General features: G+C 40.7%; 1 protein-coding gene across 1 annotated transcript in view; it reads left to right on the forward strand.

The window, feature by feature from the left end:
• The window catches only part of LOC117521240, a 569076-nt gene that overhangs the window by 255431 nt on the left and 288120 nt on the right, over positions 1-25525 (forward strand). The window contains exon 4 of the mRNA XM_034182574.1: positions 15438-15605. Coding sequence (XP_034038465.1) covers positions 15438-15605 — 168 coding nt within the window. The remainder of the gene's footprint in view (positions 1-15437; positions 15606-25525) is intronic.

Below are 25525 nucleotides of genomic sequence, written 5' to 3' on the forward strand. Positions count from 1 at the left end.
TGGAACCCTGCACTCTGAATGGTTTCCCCTGGAACCCCCGCACTCCGAATGGTTTCCGCTGAAACCTCCGCACTCCGAATGGTTTCCGCTGGAACCCCCGCACTCCGAATGGTTTCCCCTGGAACCCCCGCACTCCGAATGCTTTCCGCTGAAACCTCCGCACTCCGAATGCTTTCCGCTGAAACCTCCGCACTCCGAATGGTTCCGCTGAAACCCCCACACTCTAAATGGTTTCCGCTGGAACCCCCGCACTCTGAATGTTCTCCGCTGAAACCCTCACACTCAGAATGGTTTCTGCTGAATCCGCTGCAACCCCCACACTCTGAATGGTTTCCGCTGGAACCCCCACACTCTGAATGTTCTCCGCTGAAACCCTCACACTCTGAATAGTTTCCGCTGAAACCCCCACACTCCGAATGGTTTCTGCTGAATCCCCCATACTCCAAGTGGTTTCCGCTGGAACCCTGCACTCTGAATGGTTTCCGCTGGAACCCCCTCACTCCGAATGGTTTCCCCTGGAACCCCCGCACTCCGAATGGTTTCCCCTGGAACCCCCGCACTCCGAATGGTTTCCGCTGAAACCTCCGCACTCCGAATGGTTTCCGCTGAAACCTCCGCACTCCGAATGGTTTCCCCTGGAACCCCATCACTCTGAATGGTTTCCCCTGGAACCTCCGCACTCTGAATGGTTTCCGCTGGAACCCCCGCACTCCGAAAGGTTTCCGCTGGAACCCCTCACTCCTAATGGTTTCCGCTGGAACCCCATACTGCTAATGGTTTCCGCTGGAACCCCCGCACTCCAAATGGTTTCCGCTAAAACCTCCGCACTCTGAAAGGTTTCCGCTGGAACCCCCGCACTCCAAATGGTTTCCGCTGAAACCTCCGCACTCCAAATGGTTTCCTCTGAAACCCCCGCAATCCGAATGGCTTCCCCTGGAACCCCATCACTCTGAATGGTTTCCCCTGGAACCTCCGCACTCTGAATGGTTTCCGCTGGAACCCCCGCACTCCGAAAGGTTTCCGCTGGAACCTCTCACTCCTAATGGTTTCCGCTGGAACCCCATACTGCTAATGGTTTCCGCTGGAACCCCCGCACTCCAAATGGTTTCCGCTAAAACCTCCGCACTCTGAAAGGTTTCCGCTGGAACCCCCGCACTCCAAATGGTTTCCGCTGAAACCTCCGCACTCCAAATGGTTTCCTCTGAAACCCCCGCACTCCGAATGGTTTCCACTGAAACCCCCATACTTAGTCCATGCATTATATATTCCAGGGTGGTTGCCATCAAGGACCAAATGAAACTATGGTTTGTTACAACCAGCCCAACCATAGCGTGGTGGATGTGGTAATAGACAGTTCCCAGACCTGACCTAACCTGTGACCTTACCTTTGAACTGATTTTTCATAAAATCAAATGACTTTGTCTTTGGCCGCCTCTCAAACATTCCACCAAGTTTGATCCGTATCACATCAAAACTCTTCAAGTAATTTTGTTCATACTCAGATGGGGAGATGAGATAAATAGATGGGATTGAAAACTGTACCTCCACATGTGCTGCCGCTACATGCAGGTGTAAAACAAAAAGGCTTCTTCTCCAACAAATATTTAATAAAATCACACTTGATGGATTATTAGGAAGTCAGAAAGCTTTAAGGATTTTTAATGACTTATTTTTATAACACTGCAACCTCGACAATGCCTTTAATCAAATATCCGCAGTTTTTGATATTATAATAACCAATTAAATCTACAGAGTGGTGTTTGTTATTCATTCATTCATTCATTTATTTTCTACATCTTCTTACGCCAATTAAGGGTCACAAGGGGCTGGAGCTGATCCCAGCAGTCACAGGGTGCGAGGCGGGGTACAGCCTGGACAGGACAGCAGTCTGTCACAGGACTACACATAGACAGACAAAAACTAAACTCTCTCAATCACACCTATTATCAATTTAGAGTCACCATTTCACCTAACCTGCACGTCTTTGAACATGTGAGGAAGCTGGAGCACCTGGAGGGAACCCATGTGAACACAAGGAGGACATGCAAACTCAACACAGAAAGGCCCTTGCGGGATGCAAACCCAGGTTCTTCTCACTGTTAAGCAACGGTGCTAACCAGTACGCCATTGTGCTGCATGTTATTAATAAACCTTTGAAAAAATGTTCTGCAGAGGCTTAATGTCTGGTTATGTAAAACTAGTAAAAAATAAACAAGGTCTGAATGACCTGCAGCACTTCTCAACAAGGTAAGGGGTGAGTCTCCAACCAAATAAAATAAAACCTTTTCAAAAGAAAACAGATGAAGAGAATATTACTACTGCTACTACTACTACCTTGAATAATAATAATACAAGCAAAGCGTTGTACAGCGGCGCAAAGCTCTCTCATGGTACAGGGCGTCCTAAACAGGAAGTGCCAAATTTGAAATCTACAGTGAAACAGGAAATGTTCAAATGTCAAAGACTTCCTGGATTGACAGAAGATATCCCATGGAATCTTGCGGGAACTCAGTGGCAAGCTCACACTCAAACAGGAAGTGCCAAATTTTCAGTCACAGTGAAACAGGAAATGTCAAATGTTGAACACTTCCTGGCATGGGTGGAGCTAGAGCGGAGGCCGGGGTTTTACTGGAATCCCCTGAAATCTGAATGGACACAGATGATTGACATGTCACGGCACCACACGTCTGGTTGAAAGACCTGCATTTTGAAATTACTGTCACATCTAGGTTCCTCCTGTCCAGTAGTTTGTGCTCTGTACCACAAAAAGTTATAATCCACCTTAATAGAAGAAGAAAAATGTTTGCTTCAGATTTGAACTGAACACGTCATTTGAACTATGGACTTATAATCACACCAAACTTATACTGGTGAGTAAACGACCGTATTTTATGCCAGAAATGAGGTCCAGGTTGTTAAAAGCAGCATTTCTCCTTTAATTCTGGTTGCCTTATATACACATGTTTAAGCAAATAGACAGCAGCTGGTTCTTGTTCTGTGGGCTTATTATTGCAGCAGATAACTGAAACAATAATTCAAATGGTGATACAAGTATCAAATTCAGCACAAATACAGCTGGAGCAAAATTAATGGAGCAACTTTAAACCCCTGTACAAACTGAAACTGACCTTTGTCACCATTCTTGCTGCTTTTACCTCATAACTCCATAACATTCAGTCACAGATTGTCCAAACTATACCTTTTTGGAATCATTATGATCAGGCAAACAATGTGGTGTAGTTTTCTATATGATTGGAGCATCTTTTAATTTTGACCCATGTGTAATTCTTCAATTGACCCCTACCAGGCTGCCTGTTGAAAATTCAAGTGGCCAATCATTTTTTTCAAAAGAGTTAATGGCTATGGATTTGTGCCAAATGTGATGCGTGTATCACCATTTGCAGGATTCCACTCTAAATATTCTCTTATCTGCTGCGCTATATATGAGATGTAAGATGCTGCTATTCAGTGTTTCTCAATTGCCCTCAAAAGTATTGGAACACTTGGTATTTTACACATTTTAATTTGTTTATTCCATTTCAAATATTTTTTTTTCTAAAATGATCTTCCTTAATTCAAACTGAAAGCAAATCTTGATATAAATGAATGAAAAATCTAAAATCCAGCTTCCTGATGAAGTGGTGTAGAGGAGGATTTTCTTAAAAAGAAGACCTGATAGTTCAGCTACAATTTGACAGAAAGTGCATGTGAGATGAAAGCCTAGATTTGATGTTTTGGTGAAAGAAACTTTTTGTATTTCTTGGAAATGTTCATGTTTCCATTCTCTGACTTGTCTAAAGAAAACTGGCAATAAAACTGATTATTATTTACAGGTTTTATCAAGTTTTACAGATTTGCTTTCAGTTTGAGTTTGAGGATGATAATTTTAGAAAATTTTAGTCTTTATTTTTTGTATTTCTGGTATTTAAAATGGCATAAACAAATTAAAATATGTGAAATTCCAAGTGTTCCAATACTTTTGGAGGGCACAGTATCCTAACCTTATGATAAGTTCAAAATGAGTGTGTTATTATTACTGTTTTATTTAAGATGTTTATTTTTCACTATTGCTGCACTTTGTGTCAAGTCATAGTCATATCGTATATCATATTGATATGAAAATTCAGTAAGGTATATCTTATGTTATACATTCTAAATCTAAGGTGGAAATCTACTAGTCTTTTCTAAGGTACATCTAAATATCTTTAAAAAAAAGAGAGAGAGAGAGTCGAGCCACTTAGGTGCCTTGTCTTGAGATCCAGGGATGGTAGGTTGAAAAGCTTTTATATCCCATGCGAACTCTCCCTACCCACCTAAGCGGCTCAAGAATATGGACAGCATGTATATAAGTGACATTTACATGACAATTTATATGACAATATTGAGATACGATAATTTGGCCATATTCTACAGCCATACTGTCAACTAACTGAAAACTTTGAATATTAATTTACATCTACATAAAAAAAAATGCTTAACCCTCTGGGGTCCGAGGGCATTTTTTGGACAGTTAACTCGCCTGGCATAAATGTTTTATTATTGCTGTTAACAGCTCTCCCTGCATCCCACAATCAGGTTTTAAGTCTCTTTTTTCAGGACAACCTGTGCTTTCTGAATATATATGCTTTTGTTGTGTTTTATAAGTGTAATAAAGGTTTACAATCAAAAATAAGAAAGAAAAAAGTAAAGCGGAAAATAATTTTCCACACTCATTTATTTAAAACACACAGCAAAATATAATAAACTGTTTTGACACTTTACAAAGGTAATTTGAGGTCTTGTGTGAAAGATTGTACAACAAAAAGGTTCAAGCAATAAACACAAATGCACATTTTGAACAATATATACAAAATGGTCTATGCGTTTTGTTGTTCATTGATATGGTAAACAGTGCTTTACTCCGAGAAAGCAACAGAGTTATCCATTAACATTCATGTGCAAACTAGTGGAGCAATCCTGATAGTTACACACTTTTTGTTTGAGCACGTGAGATTGTCATCAGAGGCTCTCCTTCTGCTCTGTCTTCTTTCACTGATCGCTGTGTGAAATGGCGCAGGGCGCACTGGATGTACTCATTGGAGCACCCAGGGGCTATTCAGATGGGCCAACTAGTAACATATCACTCCTGAAAATGATCTTTGGCTTTTCACATGAGGTAAATCTGCCCTGCAATTGGATTTTGGAAAACCATGTGACAGTGAACCAATTCTGATTGGACACTCACATTGCGCATGTCATCACACAGCTTCTATGAGGAGTACAAAGATGGCCGATGGCTGGCTCGAAAGTAAAAAATGATTTTATCTCATATCATTAAAAAATTATTTAGAATTTAGTAAAGCTTGGTCTTAGCCGTCGTATACAACAGCGTCGGCCCCAGAGGGTTAAAATGGCAGCAGGCTAAGAGGGCTGTAATTAGGGGGGTCAGCTGAAAAGCAAACAAAGCAAAATGCTTAAAAAGGCGGGGGTCCCCTCAGAAGCTGAAAGGTTTTTGCCATGCTAATGCTCCCCTGAAGCATTTACTCAAAATAAAGTCTGAAGGACCTAAATGACATGGTGAGATGCTAACGAGCTTTGCTCGTTCATGTCATGTCATCTCATGTCATGTGATTTGCTTTCAATGCCTGTGAAATGAATGCAGCTTACATTGATTTCAAGCTGTCAGCTTCACTACGCACTTGAATTCCAATGATCCTGAATATAATATTACTAATCCAAATGGACTAAATGTCACAAACCCTAAAAATGCTCCCAGTGCACTTTTTAAAAAATTATTTAAAAAGACAAAAGAGCTGAGTTGATGAGGCTGTAGGTACAGGAGCCAGAGAGACTTGTCAAACTTTCCCTCTGCCTGTTCTGGATTATGGGACTTTTGCAAGACTGCAAAACCCACAAACCAAATTTTGCAGAGTAAAATTCACTCCACAGGGACTACATTTGGTCCCACTCCAGATACAGTTAAATAAACTCTATTATAGTGTGAAATGTCTTGTCAAATGAAGTTTTTCATCTGCAATAAGAGTGATTCACAGCATGATAGAGTTGATTTAACAATGTGAGAAAGTTGATTTAACTCTGTTTGGAGTGGGACCAAATGTCGCCCCAGCAGAGCTTATTTTACTCTGCAAAATTTACTGTGCATGAGGGTACAAATTGCAGAGGAGGAGAGTAATCTGTCCATAATAACAGCTGTAGATGGACAAGAATGCTTCATGTTTGTTAGGACATTCTAATTTCTTTTGTCAGCTCTGGGGGCATGTGCTCGTGCTGCGTGTTGCCGCATCCACCACACCACATAACCAGCATAACCAGGCTGGGTCCTGGATGGCAACCTCAATTTCAATTCATTTAGTTTATATAGCACCAAATCACAACAAAGCTGCCTCGTGCTTCACACAAGTAAGGTCTAACCTTACCAACCCCTAGAGCAAGCCCACAGGCGACAGTGGTAAGGGAAAACTTCCTCTGATTTGAGGAAGAAACCTCAAGCAGACCAGACTCAAAGGGGTGACCCGCCGGTTAGGCCATTCTACCAAAAACGTATACAATATAGAACAGAACACAACAACAATTCAGTACTTTAACATTTCCCATACTCCCCCTGTGCTTCCCAGAATGCACCGTGGAGCCAGCAGAGTTCCGGTGTCTTGCAGCGCATGTAAACAGTGGCAGAGCGAGGATGTGGATAGCGCTGATTCAGCGAATTCATGAGCGATTATGATGATTACATGTTATCTCAAGTTGAGAGGGTTATCTAGAAGAGGTGTAGCACCTGTGATGAACTTCTGTTATGGCCCAATGTTGTCTTGTTGTCCATACTTCACAAGATGTGCTTACATTGTGCACTAAACTGAAACTCTGCTGAAACTGACTGCGAGACTGTGTGAGATTCACAACTGCGAAACAGCAAATTGACAACAGTCCATGCAAGTGTCCAATCCACTGTCAGGAGGGGAGGGGGTTGGGGAGGGCGGTTATCCAGCCACTCATTGGATCTTGGCCACTTGGAGTCCACAACACGTCCACCACAGAAATCATCCAATCCAGTATGTGGGTCCAGCCGCAAGCCCTAGTGTGAGCACAGGCGACAGTGGTAAGGAAAAACTCCCTCTGATGATATTGAGGAAGAAACCTCAAGCAGACCAGACTCAGAGGGGTGACCCACTGCTTTGGCCATTCTAACAGTTACAAGATTTTGCAAAGTTTTCAAAAACAGAACTTAAACAACCCAAGGTGAATTTGATGAGAAGTCCATGCACGCATCCATTCCACAGGCAGAGGTCATCCATCATTCCATTCAGTAGGCCTGTTCCCGCAGCATAGTCCGTTCCACGTTTGACATCTGTTTCATAAATTATGCTGTCCTTGAACCCAGCATGTGAAATTGTGAAGTCATCCACACCTCGGACAGAGAGAAAAAAGCAGAATCAGTTGGCCAGGAAACTGCACCTAAGGTAAAATTCATCAGCATTAAGCAACAGGAAAGCAGAGAAAATTCTACAGTGATTGCCGGCTACTAGCCCTTAGCTTCACTAACAGACCCAGAATTTAGATAAAGTTGAGGTTTACTAAGAAATTATTTTTAAAGGATAGGAAGCATAGTACCATGCTATGCCAGGATGCTAGTCATACGAGAGGGAATCAGTTAGACCAGGGGTGGCCAAGTTCGGTCCTCGAGAGCCACCTTCCTGACACTCTTAGTTGTCTCCCTGCTCCAACACACCTGAATCCAGTGAAAGGCACATTAAAAGTCTGCTAACGAGTCTTTCATTGGATTCAGGTGTCTGACACTCTTAGTTGTCTCCCTGCTCCAACACACCTGAATCCAGTGAAAGGCACATTAAAAGTCTGCTAACGAGTCTTTCATTGGATTCAGGTGTGTTGGAGCAGGGAGACAACTAAGAGTGTCAGGAAGGTGGCTCTCGAGGACCAAACTTGGCCACGTCTGAGTTAGACCATCAGTCCATCCCTGCCTGTTGCAAGTAACCATTTGTCTTCCAACAGGCAGGTGAAATGAGAGCATCCCCCCCTTGGTCTTCTCCAGCTGCTGAGGTCTTTCACTGGATCATGCATAGAGAAAAGCACCACATGGCCACAATATCTTAGCTGATGTGCCTTAACAATACAAGTGATCCTCCTCATCTTTGTCTTCTAAAGTAAAGCCTTGTTTGACACAAAGTCATTCCAGCGGTACCAAGGATGCTCCGAAGAGGCCTAATAGCAAAGACATCCACTTGTCACCTTCAGTCACTGGTTAGTGTCCAAATCTCGCAACCATACAGTAAGATGGGAAGCACTAGGACACTTAAGAGCTGGATCTTCATTCTGCTACAAGGATATTGAAATTGCCAAACACCTCTATCCAGTGACCTCATAGCTTCATAAGCTCTTCCCAGGCATCTCTCAATCTCAACGGCCATGAACGCGGAAATAAGTGATTGTCGCTATAGGTTCAACACTTTCACCCCATACACTTCTGATAGCTATGTAGAGTGTCAGCATCATATATTAAAATATACACTATCATGTCATTTGATCATTTGATGTTATGTATTGAAATTTTCTTGTTGATGGTGTCCCCCACCCCACCCTGCTTCACTGCATATTCGGTCGGGGTGTCATATTTATGCCGTGACTCTCTTCATCAAGCTCTAAAGTTCTTCTGTCACTATGAAATGCTGTCTGTCAGATTTATACGCTTGTTTGTTGATTATTCATACAACTTCTGTTGAAATATCTTTCTGAGAAGCAAATTGTATCTGGTCGTGAAAGCAGAAGATTGGACGCAAGCAATGTACCTGCAAGCCGACAGTGAATTAAAATTACAACCTTAAACAGTAAAAATGAATTACAGGGCTTACCTAACTCTCAAAGCACCTTATTCTACAAAAGGATACACAAGTGATGGCTGGGGAAAACATTTCTAAGAAAGGCTAGGCAATATTCTATGAATTATAGTAATCATGTCACTATAAATCAATGCAAATTGTGAGAATGCAAAATACAAATCATTAAAACCATACAACTTATGTCATTTTGTTGAATGCATTTATTATATAGTTATTTGCTAATGTAAGTAGATATAAAGTTCATACAGCAAAATAATATTCATTTTTTTGACAGTAACATATGAAGCAGGTGCAATCAGATCATCTCTGAGACCAAGCACCAACTCTTTTGAGTTTTATTTGCTTGGAGTATTTTTGACACAATCAAATACAAGACTAATATCACTTTTCTTTGTGCTTTCACAACCCCAGGTGCATTGAATTTCTCCATCATGTCTCAATTAAACGTTATTAAAAAAAATCATGAAGGATACCTCACACAATAGCAAGTGCACATACTACAATACGAGGGCTGTCCATAAAGTATAGGTCCTTTTTATTTTTTTCAAAAACTATATGGATTTCATTCATATGTTTTTACGTCAGACATGCATGAACCCTCGTGCACATGCGTGAGTTTTTCCACGCCTGTCGGTGACGTCATTCGCCTGTGAGCACTCCTTGTGGGAGGAGTCGTCCAGCCCCTTGTCGGAATTCCTTTGTCTGAGAAGTTGCTGAGAGACTGGCGCTTTGTTTGATCAAAATTTTTTCTAAACCTGTGAGACACATCGAAGTGGACATGGTTCGAAAAATTAAGCTGGTTTTCAGTGAAAATTTTAACGGCTGATGAGAGATTTTGAGGTGACTGTCGCTTTAAGGACTTCCCACGGTGCGAGACGTCGCGCTGCGCTCTCAGGCGGCGTCATCAGCCTGTTTGAAGCTGAAAACCTCCACATTTCAGGCTCTATTGATCCAGGACGTCGTGAGAGAACAGAGAAGTTTCAGAAGAAGTCGGTTTCAGCATTTTATCCGGATATTCCACTGTTAAAGGAGATTTTTTTAATGAAAGACGTGCGGACGGGTCCGCGCGTCGGGACGCAGCCGGCGCGGAGCGGCGGCACAGGAAAAACACCTCCGTGTTGATAACCATTTGTAAAATCCAGGCGGCTTTTGATGGCTTTCAGTGGAGTGAGTATATGAGAAATTGTTTAACAGCTGGACATGTTCCAACTTGTCCTTAAGGCTTCCAACAGAGGTGTTTTTCCTGTGGCGGAGCGTCGCGGCGGCTGCGAGCCGACGCGCGGACCCGTCCGCACGTCTTTCATTAAAAAAATCTCCTTTAACAGTGGAATATCCGGATAAAATGCTGAAACCGACTTCTTCTGAAACTTCTCTGTTCTCTCACGACGTCCTGGATCAATAGAGCCTGAAATGTGGAGGTTTTCAGCTTGAAACAGGCTGATGACGCCGCCTGAGAGCGCTGTGCGACGTCTCGCACTGTGGGAAGTCCTTAAAGCGACAGTGTCACCTCAAAATCTCTCATCAGCCGTTAAAATTTTCACTGAAAACCAGCTTAATTTTTCGAACCATGTCCACTTCGATGTGTCTCACAGGTTTAGAAAAAATTTTGATCAAACAAAGCGCCAGTCTCTCAGCAACTTCTCAGACAAAGGAATTCCGACAAGGGGCTGGACGACTCCTCCCACAAGGAGTGCTCACAGGCGAATGACGTCACCGACAGGCGTGGAAAAACTCACGCATGCGCACAGCAAATCCAAGGTGGATCTGCATGTTTAATTGGCACAGGTTTTACGCCGGATGCCCTTCCTGACGCAACTCCACATTACATGGAGAAATGTGGCAGTGGTGGGATTTGAACCTGGAGCCTTCTGAACTGAAACCAAGCGCATTAACCACTTGGCCACCACCCCTGCACATGTAGTATTTAATAGCTCCAGTGTCAACAAATGTCCATATTGTACCTGTCACTGCGACTATAAACGTAAAATAAAGAATGCAAAATAATATGTGCTACTTGCCAGGGGGCACATTTTTTTTGTATCTGTTTGCTATCTCTACATTGCTAGAATTTTATTATTCTCAGCATATTATTATTATTATTAGTATTATTATTATTATTATTATTATTATTATTATTATTATTATCTATACCATAATCGCCAAGTGACCTCTGTGTGTGTGTGTGCACATGCGTGTGTGTGTATGGCTTTGATCACACAAAAACTGAGGAGAGCTGACATTTGCCGTTTGGCATGCTTATATATTTTGGGTCAACGCTGCAAAAACAAAAGTTGATAGGATAAATATTTTCAGAGAAATTAGCAATTTTAGCTAACCAGAAAACAATGAGCATTGTGCTGCAATGCACCATGGGAGTTCAGGGTTTTGAGGTTTGAAATGTTGTTATTGTGGTTCATGTTACTTTAACAGTGTTGTTAGTGTTATCGATATATTGTGTTTTTGAAGCTCAATTGGCTTAGTCAGTTTAATTAAGTCTGATGTTGCTATTACCATGAGTGACATAAGTTTCATGTTGGTGCCATGAGTGAAATGTGTAGTGTTTTTAAATATCTTCTGCCACTGCCTTTGTTTGTCAAATTAAAAGCACCTGCTACAGTAGCTGTTCATGTGTGCGTGCATACAACTTCAATCACAGAGAAACTGTGGACAGCTGACATTTGCCCTTTGGTATGCTTATGTGTTTTGGGTCAAGGATGAAGTTGTAACAATGTATGTTGCTAACTACGTTCTGGACTCACACACCATTCCAGCAGGGGGCAGTAAGTCATCTTTATATTAAATGAGTGAGTGTGGTGAGTGATTTTCAGTTCAATGTAAGTAACTAATATATTGTAAATATGTTAAAAATACATTGATGACACAAGAAAGTGAACACTTATTCTGTTGAGGTCCTTTTAAAAATAAAATGACAGAATAGAAGTAGAAATAAAAAACAATACTATTTCTACTACAATTGCTATTACTAATAATAATAGTGTGTATATGATAACAAGAACTGAACCAATTTATAAATACATTAAGACACTAAAAATTACATAATTAATAGGAAATAAAAGGGTTGAGTTCTTCTTCTAAAAATTGTGGTGAGCTAAGGTTCTAAAAACATTCTGCACTCACACACCATTCCAACTCTTTATGCAAACTTTGCTTAATTTATTACCACATTACGTCAGCTACCTATTTTATAAACACTACCCAATGTAGAGCCCGTGGATCCCCACAGGCAACATGCTAGTTATTATTATTACTATTGTCTGGTTAATGTGTCTCTGCGTTACACTCTAGTGCTTTTACTTTGAGGTCCCTTTCACATTCCCTCCATGTAGCATCACTTCCTGTTTCTGACCTCCTGGGTTCATGAGTCTCCTCACTTCAGCATGTTATTTTTGTTACCTTTATAAGGGCTATTAGAGTATTCCCTCATCACCAGATTTTCTAAGTTCCTACCTGCTTTCTCACAGTCTTATTCCTAGTCCTTTGTTCCAGTTTTTTTTTTGGGGGGGGGGGGGGGTTGCCTCTCTGTTACAGACTTGTGCTGTGAACACTGCGGAGTCTGGAAATGGCTTCTTTATATCATGGAAGCAGTTTTACAAAAAGCTAATAGAAGTGTTCAATAGCACAAAATGTAATGGGACAAAAAAACAGCATGATAAATCTCACAAAAATGCACGGTACATGACGTCACCCATACAGTGAGACAAATAATAAATGTTACATGACATACAATCTATGAATTAAATGGCAAGGGGCTATTTAGATGTCATACAAAGTGCATCTGGAAAGTATTCACAGCACTTCACTTTGTTCAGATTTTGTTATGCTACAGCCATATTCCAAAATGTAGTAAATTCATTTTTCCCCTCAAAATGCTACTTATAACACTGCATAATGACAACATGAAAAAAAAAATTGAAATTTTTGCTAATTTATGACAAATAAAAACTAAGAAATCACATGTACATAAGTATACACATCCTTTTCCCAATACTTTTGTAATGCACCTTTGGCGGCAATTACAGCCTCAAGTCTACTTGAATATAATGCCACAAGCTTGGTGCACCGATCATTGGGCAGTTGTGCCCATTCCTCTTTGCACCACCTCTCAAGCTCCATCAGGTTGGATGGGGAGTGTCGGTGCACAGCCATTTTCAGATCTTTCCAGAGATGTTTAATCAGATTAAGGTCTGGGCTCTGACTGGCCACTCAAGGACATTCACACAGGTGTCCTGAAAGCCACTGCTTTGGCAGGTCATTGTCCTGTTGAAAGATGAACCATAACCCCAATCTGAGATCAAGAGTGCTCTGGAGCAGGTTTTCATCCCGGATGTCTCTGTACATTGCTGCATTCATCTTTCCCTCAATCCTGACTAGTCTCCCAGTTCCTGCTGCTGAAAAACATCCCCACATCATGATGCTGCCACCACCATGCTTCACTGTAGGGATGGTGCCTGGTTTCCTCCAAACATGATGTCTGGCATTCATGCCAAAGAGTTCAATCTTTGTCTCATCAGACCAGAAAATTTTGTGTCTCATGGTCTGAGAGTCCTTCAGATGCCTTTTGGCCCTTTGGCCTTTTGAAGCAACTCAAAACCCTCTCAAAGAGCTCCTAACTTAGCCTAAAATTTCCTGAAAATTTTAGGACCCTATGAGTAAGCCATCAGGTGTCTGAGAGCAGGTCTGGGCAAAGAGGGGACAGAAACTCCTGTCTTTGTAAGGAGGCGGGGTTGACCCCGTTGGTAGGTATGACACAGTCCTCTAAGAGCTGTGATTGGTTGTCCCAGAAATGGGAAAATAAAAATAATAAAAAACGAGTGTGCTCCGCCCTTCTAGTTATGAATGGACCATGAAATGACCCAGTCATATAACCTGAACTGCTAAGATGTGTAATCGTGAGGATAACTTTATGATGATGAAACCCAGCAAAATGAAATTAATTGTTAATCAGCTTGAAAATGTTTGAACTTACCTCATTCACACTCTTCACTTTCTGGATGCACTGTAAATATGTCCATTCCCTCTAAAATTTTAACACCATAATGACACTCAAGGCTTGGATTCCACCAGACGTCTGAAGGTGTGCTGTGGTGTCTAGCACCAATGTGTTAGCAGCAGATCCTTTAAATCATGTAAGTTGGGCAGCATGGTGGTTTAGTGGTAGAAGGTCATGGGCTCAATTCCCACCTGTGGCTGTTCTGTGTGGAGTTTCTGTGTTCTCCCCGTGTTTGCGTGGGTTTCCTCCGGATGCTCTGGTTTCCCACATTTAAAGACATGCAGGTTAGATGGATTGGAAACTTTATAATTGCTCAGGTCTCCTTTGTTAAAGAGATCTTGATCTCAGTGGGGCTAACCTGGTTAAATTAAATTAAGTTGTGTGATGGGGCCTTCACAGATTGAACATGTTTGTCCAGCACATTCCAACTCTTGGTAAGTACTGACCAGTCAACCTGGTCTCACTGCAAGTTATGGTTCAGCAGCATGAAATATACATTAATCTATTGGTTCGCGATATTGTGACGAAAAGCGCCTCATTTTCGTCACAGCAGCACGAATGGATTCTAATTTATTCCATGATGGCTGCACAAAACTAAAAGTGAAGCGGGGGGGTTGGGGGTGGTTATGGTTAGGGTGTGGGGAAGGAGTAAGATTAGGTTATGGTTAAGGTTAGGGTTGAGGGTAGGAGTAAGGTTAGTAACAGTGAGTTAAAAAAAAAAAAAAAACAACATCATGAAAATTTTACTCATTTCGTGACAGGAGGACGAAAAAAAAATGTGAGACTGGGCTGGACCAGTACAGACTGAGAACATCCCATAAGAGCTATAGATTTGTAGATGTTCTGACTCAGTCAACTAGCTATCACAGTTTGGCCCTTGACAAAGTCACTCAAATGTGTCCACATTTTTCCTGCTTGCAATACATCAACCTCGAGGACAAAATAACCTGCTGCCAAATATGTACCTCCCACTGACAGGTGCCACTGTAACAAGATAATCAATGCTATATGCTGCACCTGTCAGTGGTCACAATGCTATGGCTGTATACTCAGGTTCTGTAGCGTGACGCGTATGACAGCCAACAGACTTCTCCTGGGTGGGATGCCAGGCCATCACTGGTTAATTCCCAAACCATTTCTAGTTCCCACTTAAAGCAGTGACGATGGCGTGACTTGTCCAAGAACACAGACAAGTATCGTGACTGGGAACTGAACCCAGGTCTCCAACTCTTCATTCCACTGAACTACCTGCTCTACTGTCAGAAACTGATGCCTAGAAAAAGAGTGAAATGAGAGCGAGTGAAGGCTATTATGATGAAAAATATGATGTGACGTTACTTTTCTATTTTTAAAGCAACTGAATATGTGACTAAGGCTGAGTGAGATCCAAAACAGGCAGAAAACCTTTTGTTCGAAACAAAACTCAGCCTTGTCAAACGGAGTAATTACTGACTCATAAATATGGATCAAAAAGTCTGTTAGACCCACATGTGTATATTTTGTCATTGTTTCTCAGTTAAAACAATAATTTTATGAAACTTTAAATGCTTTATGGGTGCCCTGTGTTTCATCCCCAGGTATTCTGCGCACGGCTGTACCCGACATGGACAGGGAGACCCAGGACCAGTACCTGGTGGTACTTCAGGCCAAAGACATGGGCGGCCACCTGGGAGGTTTATCAGGAACAACCACTGTTACTGTCAGGCTTTCAGACGTCAACGACAACCCACCACGCTTCACTCAGAGTGAGTAATCCACAGCTCAGCCAGCCATCCGCACAAAACGACTACCAGAAATAGACCACGGCAACAACAAAACAACAGAAAATGACTGTGTCACGTCGACATGCTGCACATTCTGTAGGCACACATATGGACAGGAATTAACACCACCAGGCACACCACTCCAACTACACTGTAAACCCGAATGTTCAAATTAATTAAAAAGATTAAGTAGTGTAAACTCAAAGTTGTAATAAAACATTTTGCTTACTTAAATATTTCAAGTTTGTATAACATGGTCTTGCTTTTGGGGTAAATTTAACTCAGAATTTTTGATTGACTTGAACTAATTGTATATTAAGTAGGCAAAACTTTAAGTTTTCATAATATAAGCACAGCTTAAAAAAATTAAGTAATTATATATGAAAATATATGAGTTGACTTAATGAACAGTTTAGCAGGGGTGGTGGCCAAGTGGTTAGTGCACTTGGTTTCAGTGCAGAAGGCTCCTGGTTCAAACCCCACCCTTGCCACACCTCTCCATGTAATGTGGGGTTGTGTGGGGAAGAATATCTGGTCTGAAACTTCTGGCAGATCCACCTCAGATATGCTGTGGTAACCCTGAATGAAAACAAGGGAGCAGCCAAAGAGACTTACTTTTACTTAATCCTCTTCAGCCCAGGCAAAATTATAGTCTTTTTTTTTTACACATTTTACAAACTTCATGCCTTGACAGTAGCAAGGCTCCCATTTTGACTTAAATGGGAATTGGTCGGTAATTCATGCAGATCCAGTTTGTCCACAGTAGGTTCTGTGATGAATGATATCTGCACAACTTAATATCGGTCTTATCAGACGGTTTCACCGTACAGCAAAGTACAGAAGAGTTGGGAGCGAGAGGATTAATGTTATTGTCATCATGAGGTACAAGCAGTGGTGGGCACAGCTAACCAAAAAGTTAGCTTCGATAACCATTAATCCGATAACTGAAAAGTTATTTTTATGACGCTAAACCGATAAACTGCTAAAAAATTTATCTTTATTACAGATAATCGATTACTTTTAGTATTGATTCGGATGCGGCCACATCAGAATACACTGTCGGCTTCTGATAAACCAGTTTCACTTTAAGCGCCACAGGGGCTGGTGGGTAAATTCAAGGATCACAAACACAAAAAGAATACACGAAAAATTAATGAATAAAAAAATAAAACCCTAAACACTGTCATCATCTTTCAAAAGCAGTAAAACACAGTATTAGAAGTCACAGTTTATCTCGGTATTAGATACACCGTCATTTACAAACTAAAAGCTGCTGCTTTTTTCACATACTTTGAACCCTACAGCTTAAACAACCGAAATACGTCCATTAATTCATTGGCAGAGTAAAAGACACATACTAAGTATAAATTCGTACTGTTAGTTTCAGTGGGGTTCATTAAATTCTGAAGAAATAAGCCACATAAAGCATCCTGATTATCCAAAATGGTGTCTAAGAAAAGTCCCTCTGTAACACAGCTGTGCTGTGAGATCTCCTCTCTCCCACCGAGTCTTGGCGATTACATTATGCCGTCAGCCACAAAGAAATAAAATAAAAAAATGTTAAAATTAGTCAGTTTGGTTTCTGCGTCGAGCGGACAGTAACACTCACTGCAACATCCAAAGTGAACCTGAACTACACTACCCACAATGCTACCCACGCTTAATGATGATGTCATCAGCAAGCAACAGCCACAAACACACAACAGACGGACTAAAATGTTTGATTTTAGGGTTTACAAATGTTTTTGACCGTTAAACTTTGCTCACTTTACCAGCAAAAAAAAGGTTAGCGGACTGGAACAAAATTTATCAGAAGATAATTGGTCCGCTGATGGTTTTAAAAGTTATCTGAAAAGCCAATCCGCTAGCAAAAACATTAGCTTTGTTAACTATCAGTTATCAGATTACCTGAACTGTGCCCACCACTGGGTACAACTAGCTTGTAATTGAAATGTTTAAGTTCTGGGAACTATTGACTTCTAAGTTAATGAACTCAAAAATTTTATGGCAATTGATTGCTTCAATATTTCTGAGTCCTGCTAACTTGTTTGGGTTTACAGTGTACACTGCAAGCACTTACCAGTCGTACTGTTGGAACATACTTTTTTTGTTGGAACATACTTTTTTATAGAGTTTGTTTTAGACCACCACACTTTTACCAGCCCAGTGCAGATTTACCTCAGTAACATATCACATTATCAACCTGAGCGTTACTCTGGAAAAGTACACAAGCAAGTTTTAATTGCTTCACTGGTTGCAATAACTTTCTTACGTTAGTGAGTCATATAAGACACAAACACTAAGGCTGCATTAAAGCAGAAACTCTGTGCTTGTTTTGCACCTGCAGAAAAAAAGTTCTCTGACCTTTTTGACCTGAGGGTCATGCCAGTATTTTCTCAGCAGCAGTGAGGCAGATGAGGCTCCTGCAGGGCTACAAAGCACCTCATCAAGCACACTGTTGTGCTTTTCACACGTTTCAATGAGTGGCGGCTGACCGGCTACTGTTTCCAGCTGCCCCACGCGCTTTCAAATGATAGCAAGTAATGTGAACAAAAAACAACAAAAAGAGGAAAACCTTTCAGTGAGAACCAATTTGCTTTCATGTAATTTTTCCTTGTTAGCACCCATAACGCTGGTGTGTCATGAAAGATAGACTAAAAAATATCTCCCTCTTGCACAGTAAATTTTGCTGAGTAAAATTTACTTTGCCAGGGAAAAGTAGATTTTGGTCCCATTCCAAATATACTGGAAAAAGTGAATTGTTGGACAAACTGAAAATAAGGACTTTAATTGGTAACACACAAATTAATTATGTTCTGCCAAATTAACCTTTCACAACATATTTTCACAAATTTGTTAATTTAATTTGGGCAGAATTAATTAGGGTGCTACCAATTGATTTTTTTTGTCTACACCATTTATCCGTGTGAAGTTATGCTGTGTTTGTATTGCACAATGGGAGGCTGTCCCCACAAGTGGCCAAATCCTGTAATATCGCGCAGGGGTTCAAACGAGACTGTGCTGCCCTATTTGATCAGGTCATCAGCCACGGTCTTCTTCTTCTTTGGATCTTAATGGCACTTGGCAAGCCAACTGACAGGTGCATTACGACTGGAGTGTGAACAGGAGAGTCGTAGAGAGAAGATAAAACAAAAAACAAAACTATATTCTCCTGATCAATCCTGTAATTCACAGGTATTCCAATAAAATATTGCACATGTCCTGTGTTTAATTTAAATTTTTTTCAATTTATTTTCATTTATATAGTGCCAAATCACAACACAAGTAAGGTCTAACCTTACTAACCTCCCTCTGAGGAAGAAACCCCAAGCAGACCAGACTCAAAGGGGTGACCCTCTGCTTGGGCCCTGCTCCCAACATAAATTACAAAACAATTCACGAAACGAATATACAGGAAATGTTGCCGATGTACAGGACAGGAGGGTCTCCAGCATAGATACCACACCCATCTCTGGATGGAGCTGCACCTTAAACAGAGAGAAAAAAACAGAATCAGGCATTAGAAAGGCAAGAAATACAGTATAATTTGTCAGTGTTAAGTAACAAGAAAAACAAGATATACTTTAGGTGATCTCCGATCACTAGCTCTAAGCTTCATTAAAAGACCCAGACTTTAGATAAAGTTGAGGCCACAGCACACTCTGTTTCCTAATAAAATGAATTAAAAGAGTAAAAAGCATAGAACTATACTATGCCAGTATGCTAGCCATATGAAAGGGAACATAAGTGCGTCTTAAATCTGGACTTGAAAGTCTCTACAGAATCTGACTGTTTTATTGAGATCATTCCACAGAACAGGGGCACGATAAGAGAAAGCTCTATGACCCGCAGTCTTTTTATTCACCCTAGGGACACAAAGTAGTCCTACACCCTGAGAAGGCAAAGCCTGGGCCGGTACATAGGGTTTAAGTAGGTCAGCTAGGTAGGGAGGTATCCATGAACAATTTTATAGGTTAGTAGCAGAACCTTAAAATCTGATCTCACAGGGACAGGAAGCCAGTGAAGGGATACCACAATGGGTGTAATGCGGTCAAACGTTCTGCTTCATGTCAAAAGTCTGGCTGCAGCATTTTGAACCAATTGGAGAGCCCTAATGCTGGACTGCGGTAAACCAGAAAATAGAACATTGCAGTAGTCCAATCTACTGTAGAAGAGACAAACGCATGAATCAGCATGTCAGCATCAGTCATAGACAGGATGGGTGAATCTTCGCTATATTTCGCAGGTAGAATAAAGCAGTCCTCGTAATACTTCTAATGTGGAGGTCAAAGAACAATGATGTAGGATCATATTCAAAAGAAAGTTTCTAAAAGTATTGCAATATTGAATAAGGCAAAGTATATTCTAGATGGTAAATCACTACATACTTTGTATTGTGCATTGATTGCACCTTATTTGACATACTGTGCGGAAGTTTGGGGTAATAACTATAAAACTACATTAAGCATTAAGAATAATTCATAACTCGGGGTTTCGGGATCATACCAATCCATTGTTTATTAAATCAAAGATATTAAAACTTTATGATATGATTTAATTTAAGACTGTTCAGCTGATGCATAAAGCAAGAAATAAACAATTACCTCTCAGAATTCAAGAATATTTTACGCTGAGATAAGGAATGTATAATTTAAGGGGTACGTTTTATTTTAAAATTGCGGGTGCTAGGATGACTAGGAGGTGCTTTTGTGTTTCCATTTGTGGCCCAAAAAAATGGAATAATTTACCAGAGAAACTTAAGCAATGTCCAGATATTAACCGGTTCAAACATTTATACAAACAAATGGTATTTTCTAGATATGTATTAGATTAATAGGGTTGAGTTGTGTTATATGCAGAGGCTGTTGTACTGGAACCTTCATTTTTTTTTTTTTTTTTTTTTGTGAGTTGTCTGGAGAAATATTTGACTTCTTTTATCTGTAACTATGTGCTGCTGTGTTCAGATTGTGTTGGATATAAATGTCTATGAACAGGCATATATGCCTGATTGATTTTATATGGGAGGGTAGGCATGGATAAGCGTTGCATCTGCAACCTTTAGGCACCATGTATTTGGTTTATTTTCTTATATTTCTTTCCATCTTTAACTTTTCTGTTATGAGTTTGGTCATACGAGTGAATTTCTGTTATGCATGGGTTTCTAATAAATTATTATTATTAAAAAAAAAAAAATAATTACCCCAAGGTTCCTCACTGTGTCAGTGTGATGTATGACACATGAGCCTAGGCTAAACGTTAGCTGATCAAATTGATGCTGATGTCTCACTGGACCAAGAACCATCATTTCAGTCCTATCAGAGTTTAAAAGTACAAAGTTTCTAGACATCCAGCTTCTCACTGATGCAAGGCAATCTTGTAAGGATTTTATGTGAACAACATTACCAGAAGTTATCGGCATGTATAACTGAGTATCATCAGCATAGCAGTGAAATGGAATCCCAAAATGCCACTGTGCTCACATCCCTAACAAAGTCCCAAGTGTAAAATTTTGATTGTAATCCTTAAACCAAACCACTAATTTTCTTTTTCTTCCTTGTACTTTTTGCAATGAATCAGTGCATGCGCAAGAGTTTGTGGTGCATTTCAATAAAGATAGTGACCTGTTGGGTGCTTGCCTATCCTATAGTGTATGGTTTAATCCTGTATGTCTTATTTGCAGCCGAGTAATTCAGCCACATTCTGAAAATAAACTTAAGACTTTACACAAAAATAAGACCTGTGTGTTTGTCGGCAGATCGCAAAGTAGCTTCAGAGGTTCATACTGCCACCTGCTGTATAGGAGTGTTCATGCTATTATGGAATTACTTATTCAAAGTCAATACAATACAGAACGTGAAACAATAAAATGAAAAAAATAAAATAGAATAAAACACTTTTAGGAAACACCACGTTTGATTGTTTTAGCACAATCATACACTTTTTAAAGACAGAATAAGAGCACTCTGTTCGTGCTCTAGTTTATTTATAACCTAAAACCACAGTGTTGATGTTGCTGCAGATTCCAACAATGTGCTTACATTTTTTTATCTAAAAATGCGGGTATCTCTGCTAGTTTTTTAGCTTTAATAAGACTCATTTTTACTACGACAGACTTGATAGAATTAACTCTAACAATGATGCTAAGATGACGTGAAAAATTATGCATCTGAAGTTCTGAACTATGTGTCATGCAACATGAAGCATGTACCACGGACCATACGCTCACAGCCTCGCACCATATATCAGTGCTTTCATGGCCTCTCGCAGCAGAACTTGAACTTTTCAGCCCACCCTCGTAATAATTTCCTGTGATCTCAGCTTTGCCAGTTGAGTTATACTCCTGTCGATCTTGTGTTTTGGACCGAGCTGCTTTGGGAACTGCGGGGTTTCTTGGAAGATTTCTGGCTCATTTGGATACGTCTGCATGATGAGGAGCCTTGTGGTGCCAACACCTGCTCGGATGCTCAGAAAACTCAGTCTCCCAAGCTTCCTGTCTGCTGCTCCTGCTGATGACTCCCTGATGCACCTTCACAGTTTGGATGTGTACATGCACATGAGCTTTGGCGAGCGCAATAATGGTGCGTGTGTGTGTTCCTACTCTCATCTGTGCATATCCCGAATACAGTGCTTGTTTTTTTCCTTCAGTTTCCTTGCTGCAGTGTATACACACTCGCGTGCTGTTGTGCTTCCGTGAACACCATGAAAGGCAGCCACCCTGCCGCTCAAGTCAATTACACACCCAGGCTTTTAAGAAGATACCCTCAAATCCGGCCCCAGTGTCTCCCAAGGTCAGCAGTGCTTATTCCTCATGGCTTTTAGAGACGAAGAGGATTACACTAGAGCATACACACCAGGTATCGGCTGTACGCTAAGGCCTTAACAGGAAGAAAAAGCACGTCCCGCTTTGTGGACTTGTCTTTTAATGCTGCCCTGAATTTTCCTCTATCCAGAAACATAATTCCAGGAACTAAGTGGGTCTGTTGTGTGGACAGTTTTGAATGCTGTCAGGGGATTTCTTTTGCCTGGAGGAGGCTGTATAGCAGAGGGAAGGCATGCAGGCTACTGTAGATTGTGGAAGCTTTTGTGGTTAATATAATAAGTGGGATATTTTCAAATGCTTCATTGGCAAACATATTACACAGACCACATTCCTTTGGGCTCCATTACTACAGTGATTTTCATACAAGGCACTGTGAATGTGCTTGGAGAGCAACGTTTTAAAGTTTTGACGTTGCTTTTCTTTTCAATTTTGATTTTGGACAACTGCAAGAAAATACAATGTAATATAATATTAAATCATCCTTTTAAATGCAGCATAACTTCTTAAACGTTTTAGGATAACAACTATTGTTACAATAGATTGTACGTTGTGCTTTGCACAGTCATTGACTGGATGAATTAGTCCAGATGGCAAGATCCCTTGAATGGAATGTTGATTTCTTCTGCCCACACTGCCGCACTTGCTACATCTTAGACATTATGTTGTAACATAGCGTCATTGTGTCATCATGCCATTTTACAGCCTCCCAGGGGTATAGAGCTCCAGAATGTGAGATAGATAGATAGATAGATAGATAGATAGATAGATAGATAGATAGATAGATAGATAGATAGATAGATAGATAGATAGATAGATAGATAGATAGATAGATAGATAGATAGATAGATAGATAGATAGATAGATAATGAAGTTTTTATCTTTGACTTATCATTCGATTTTTTGTAATTCTCATGCTTTACTGTATTCTCTTCTATACTCAACAGTTTACACATTCCAGAATGAATCTTTTGTTTCATGTTGTTAGATATATTTGTGTTCAATTATGGTTTTCTTTATTTGTTTTCTGTACTTGTTTTGGTATTAACATAGTTATTTTATTTAGGGTTATACTTTTTGTTTCATTCTCACTTTCCTTTGTTCTCTCTTGGTATGTGCATGTTAAACTGGATTTAACCAGTTTGTACCACTTAAGCCCCTTTCATACCGGGGGTGCTCCCGGTTGCTCCCAGTTGCGCCGTGCGTCATTATGACGACGCCACATGGAAGCATCTCAGTGCCAAGACGATGCAGCTCGGCGCCACAACAGCGCGAAGAGCACAAAGGAGGAAGCAAGTCGGGCACTGAAAAATTAAACCTGTTTAATTTTTTTGGCGTCCTGTGCTTGGCGCAGAAAGGAAGTGGTTCCAGCGCTAGTCGGGGCAAAGAGGCGTAACTCAGGGCAAAGAGGCGTTACCCGACGTGACTCAAAGCCAATTTATGATTCCTGCTGTGTTCATTGTTCCCGCAGTATAAATCACACAGGATTGTTTTTATACCGTGTACTTAATGCAGTAAAAACTACACGCTGAATAAAAAAGACCACAGAAAAAAAATGCAGACTGATTGCCAGAAATATCCAGTAAAAAGTCCGGACATCTGTTGTCCACTCATGGACGTTCGTTCACGCGCGCACATGCGAACAATTAAAAGAAAAAAAAAAGTCTGGCTGCAGGCATTAGTTCCTTGTTGTCTGCTCAAACTCTCACATCACAGTTAAAAAAAGGACAAAAAAGGACATAAGTCCTGAGACAGGACATGTCAACATCAAGTAGAACTCCAGACATCTCCACATTCGCTTGACGGTCCGTTCGCGCGCGCATCTCGCGGTCAAAGGAGGAAAGAAAAGAAAAAAATGATCTGCAGGCAGTTAGTTCCTTTCTCTCCTCAGACTCTCTCATCACAGGCTACGTTTACATGCCGTTAATATTCGGGTTAAGGTCAATATTCTGGTTTCTGAATGATAAGGAATAACCCGTTTACATGCTTAAGCAGACAGAGTTACTCCTGTGTACATGGTCATTGGTATCATTTGGAATATCCCCATCTAAACAGCGAAGCACGTCGTCCACCGGTGCTTGATTTGATCTGGCGTTCGTGCAAATCCTGCTTCGTGTAAAACTCTACACTACACTACACAACACACTTTTCTCAAACAGGCATTAACATTTTCTCATTTTTCTCTCCAATTTAGGATTGTGTAGGATACAACTGAATTCTCTCTAGGATAAACTGAAGTAGTAGTTAGAAGTGGACCAAAAAAGCAGAATGACCAGCTCATATAATTCAAAGTACATCTGTTTTTAAGCTGCATCTAATCACTGGTAGGCTAAATTAAATGGGATTGGTTAAAACATGCCCATTGATGACAGTCTTCTGTCTCCCGTGCATCATCCAGCAGTCTTCTTCTGTCCTTAAACTTGGATCCTCAACACTTAAATAAGTCATCTGCTGTATTAAGCCAAACATGTTCCTCTAACTGTTTAAAGAAATAATGACTTCAAATCAATTAATTATAGTTAACTCAAAAGTAACATTTTTAATTAAAGATCTTTCAATGTCTGCAGAAACATGCTGCAGATGATTTATCACTTGGCAGTCTCCAGCATCATCTTTTACACTATAGTGTGCTGGGCAGCAGGCTGAAGGCAGCTGACATGAACAGACTCAATGAGCTCATCAGGAGAGCTGGCTTTGTCCTGGAGGTTGAGCCTGGAGTCTGTTTTGGAGGTGTTGGAGAGGAAGATGCTGAGGAACCTGCTCAGTATCCTGGACAACACCTCTCACCCCCCTGCATGCCACACTGACATCCTGTCAGAGCACCTTCAGTCATAGACTGAGACCACCGAGGTGTACCACCGAATGCCACAGGAAGTCTTTCCTACCTGTGGCAATCAAAGTGTATGATTCTTCCCCCTTCTACAGGAGGCATATATAATGAAGAGTTATGTGCAACATTATCAAACATCTTGTGCACTATATCTTCCAGTCATTTAGCTTAAATTTTGTTTTACTTACTGTATTTTATTTATTTTAGGCACTATTCCACACTTGCTTTTTGTACTTGTATTCTAGTTGACTTTTT

The sequence above is a fragment of the Thalassophryne amazonica genome, chromosome 12 (assembly GCF_902500255.1).
Source record: "Thalassophryne amazonica chromosome 12, fThaAma1.1, whole genome shotgun sequence".
In the NCBI taxonomy this organism is placed as follows: Eukaryota; Metazoa; Chordata; class Actinopteri; order Batrachoidiformes; family Batrachoididae; genus Thalassophryne; species Thalassophryne amazonica.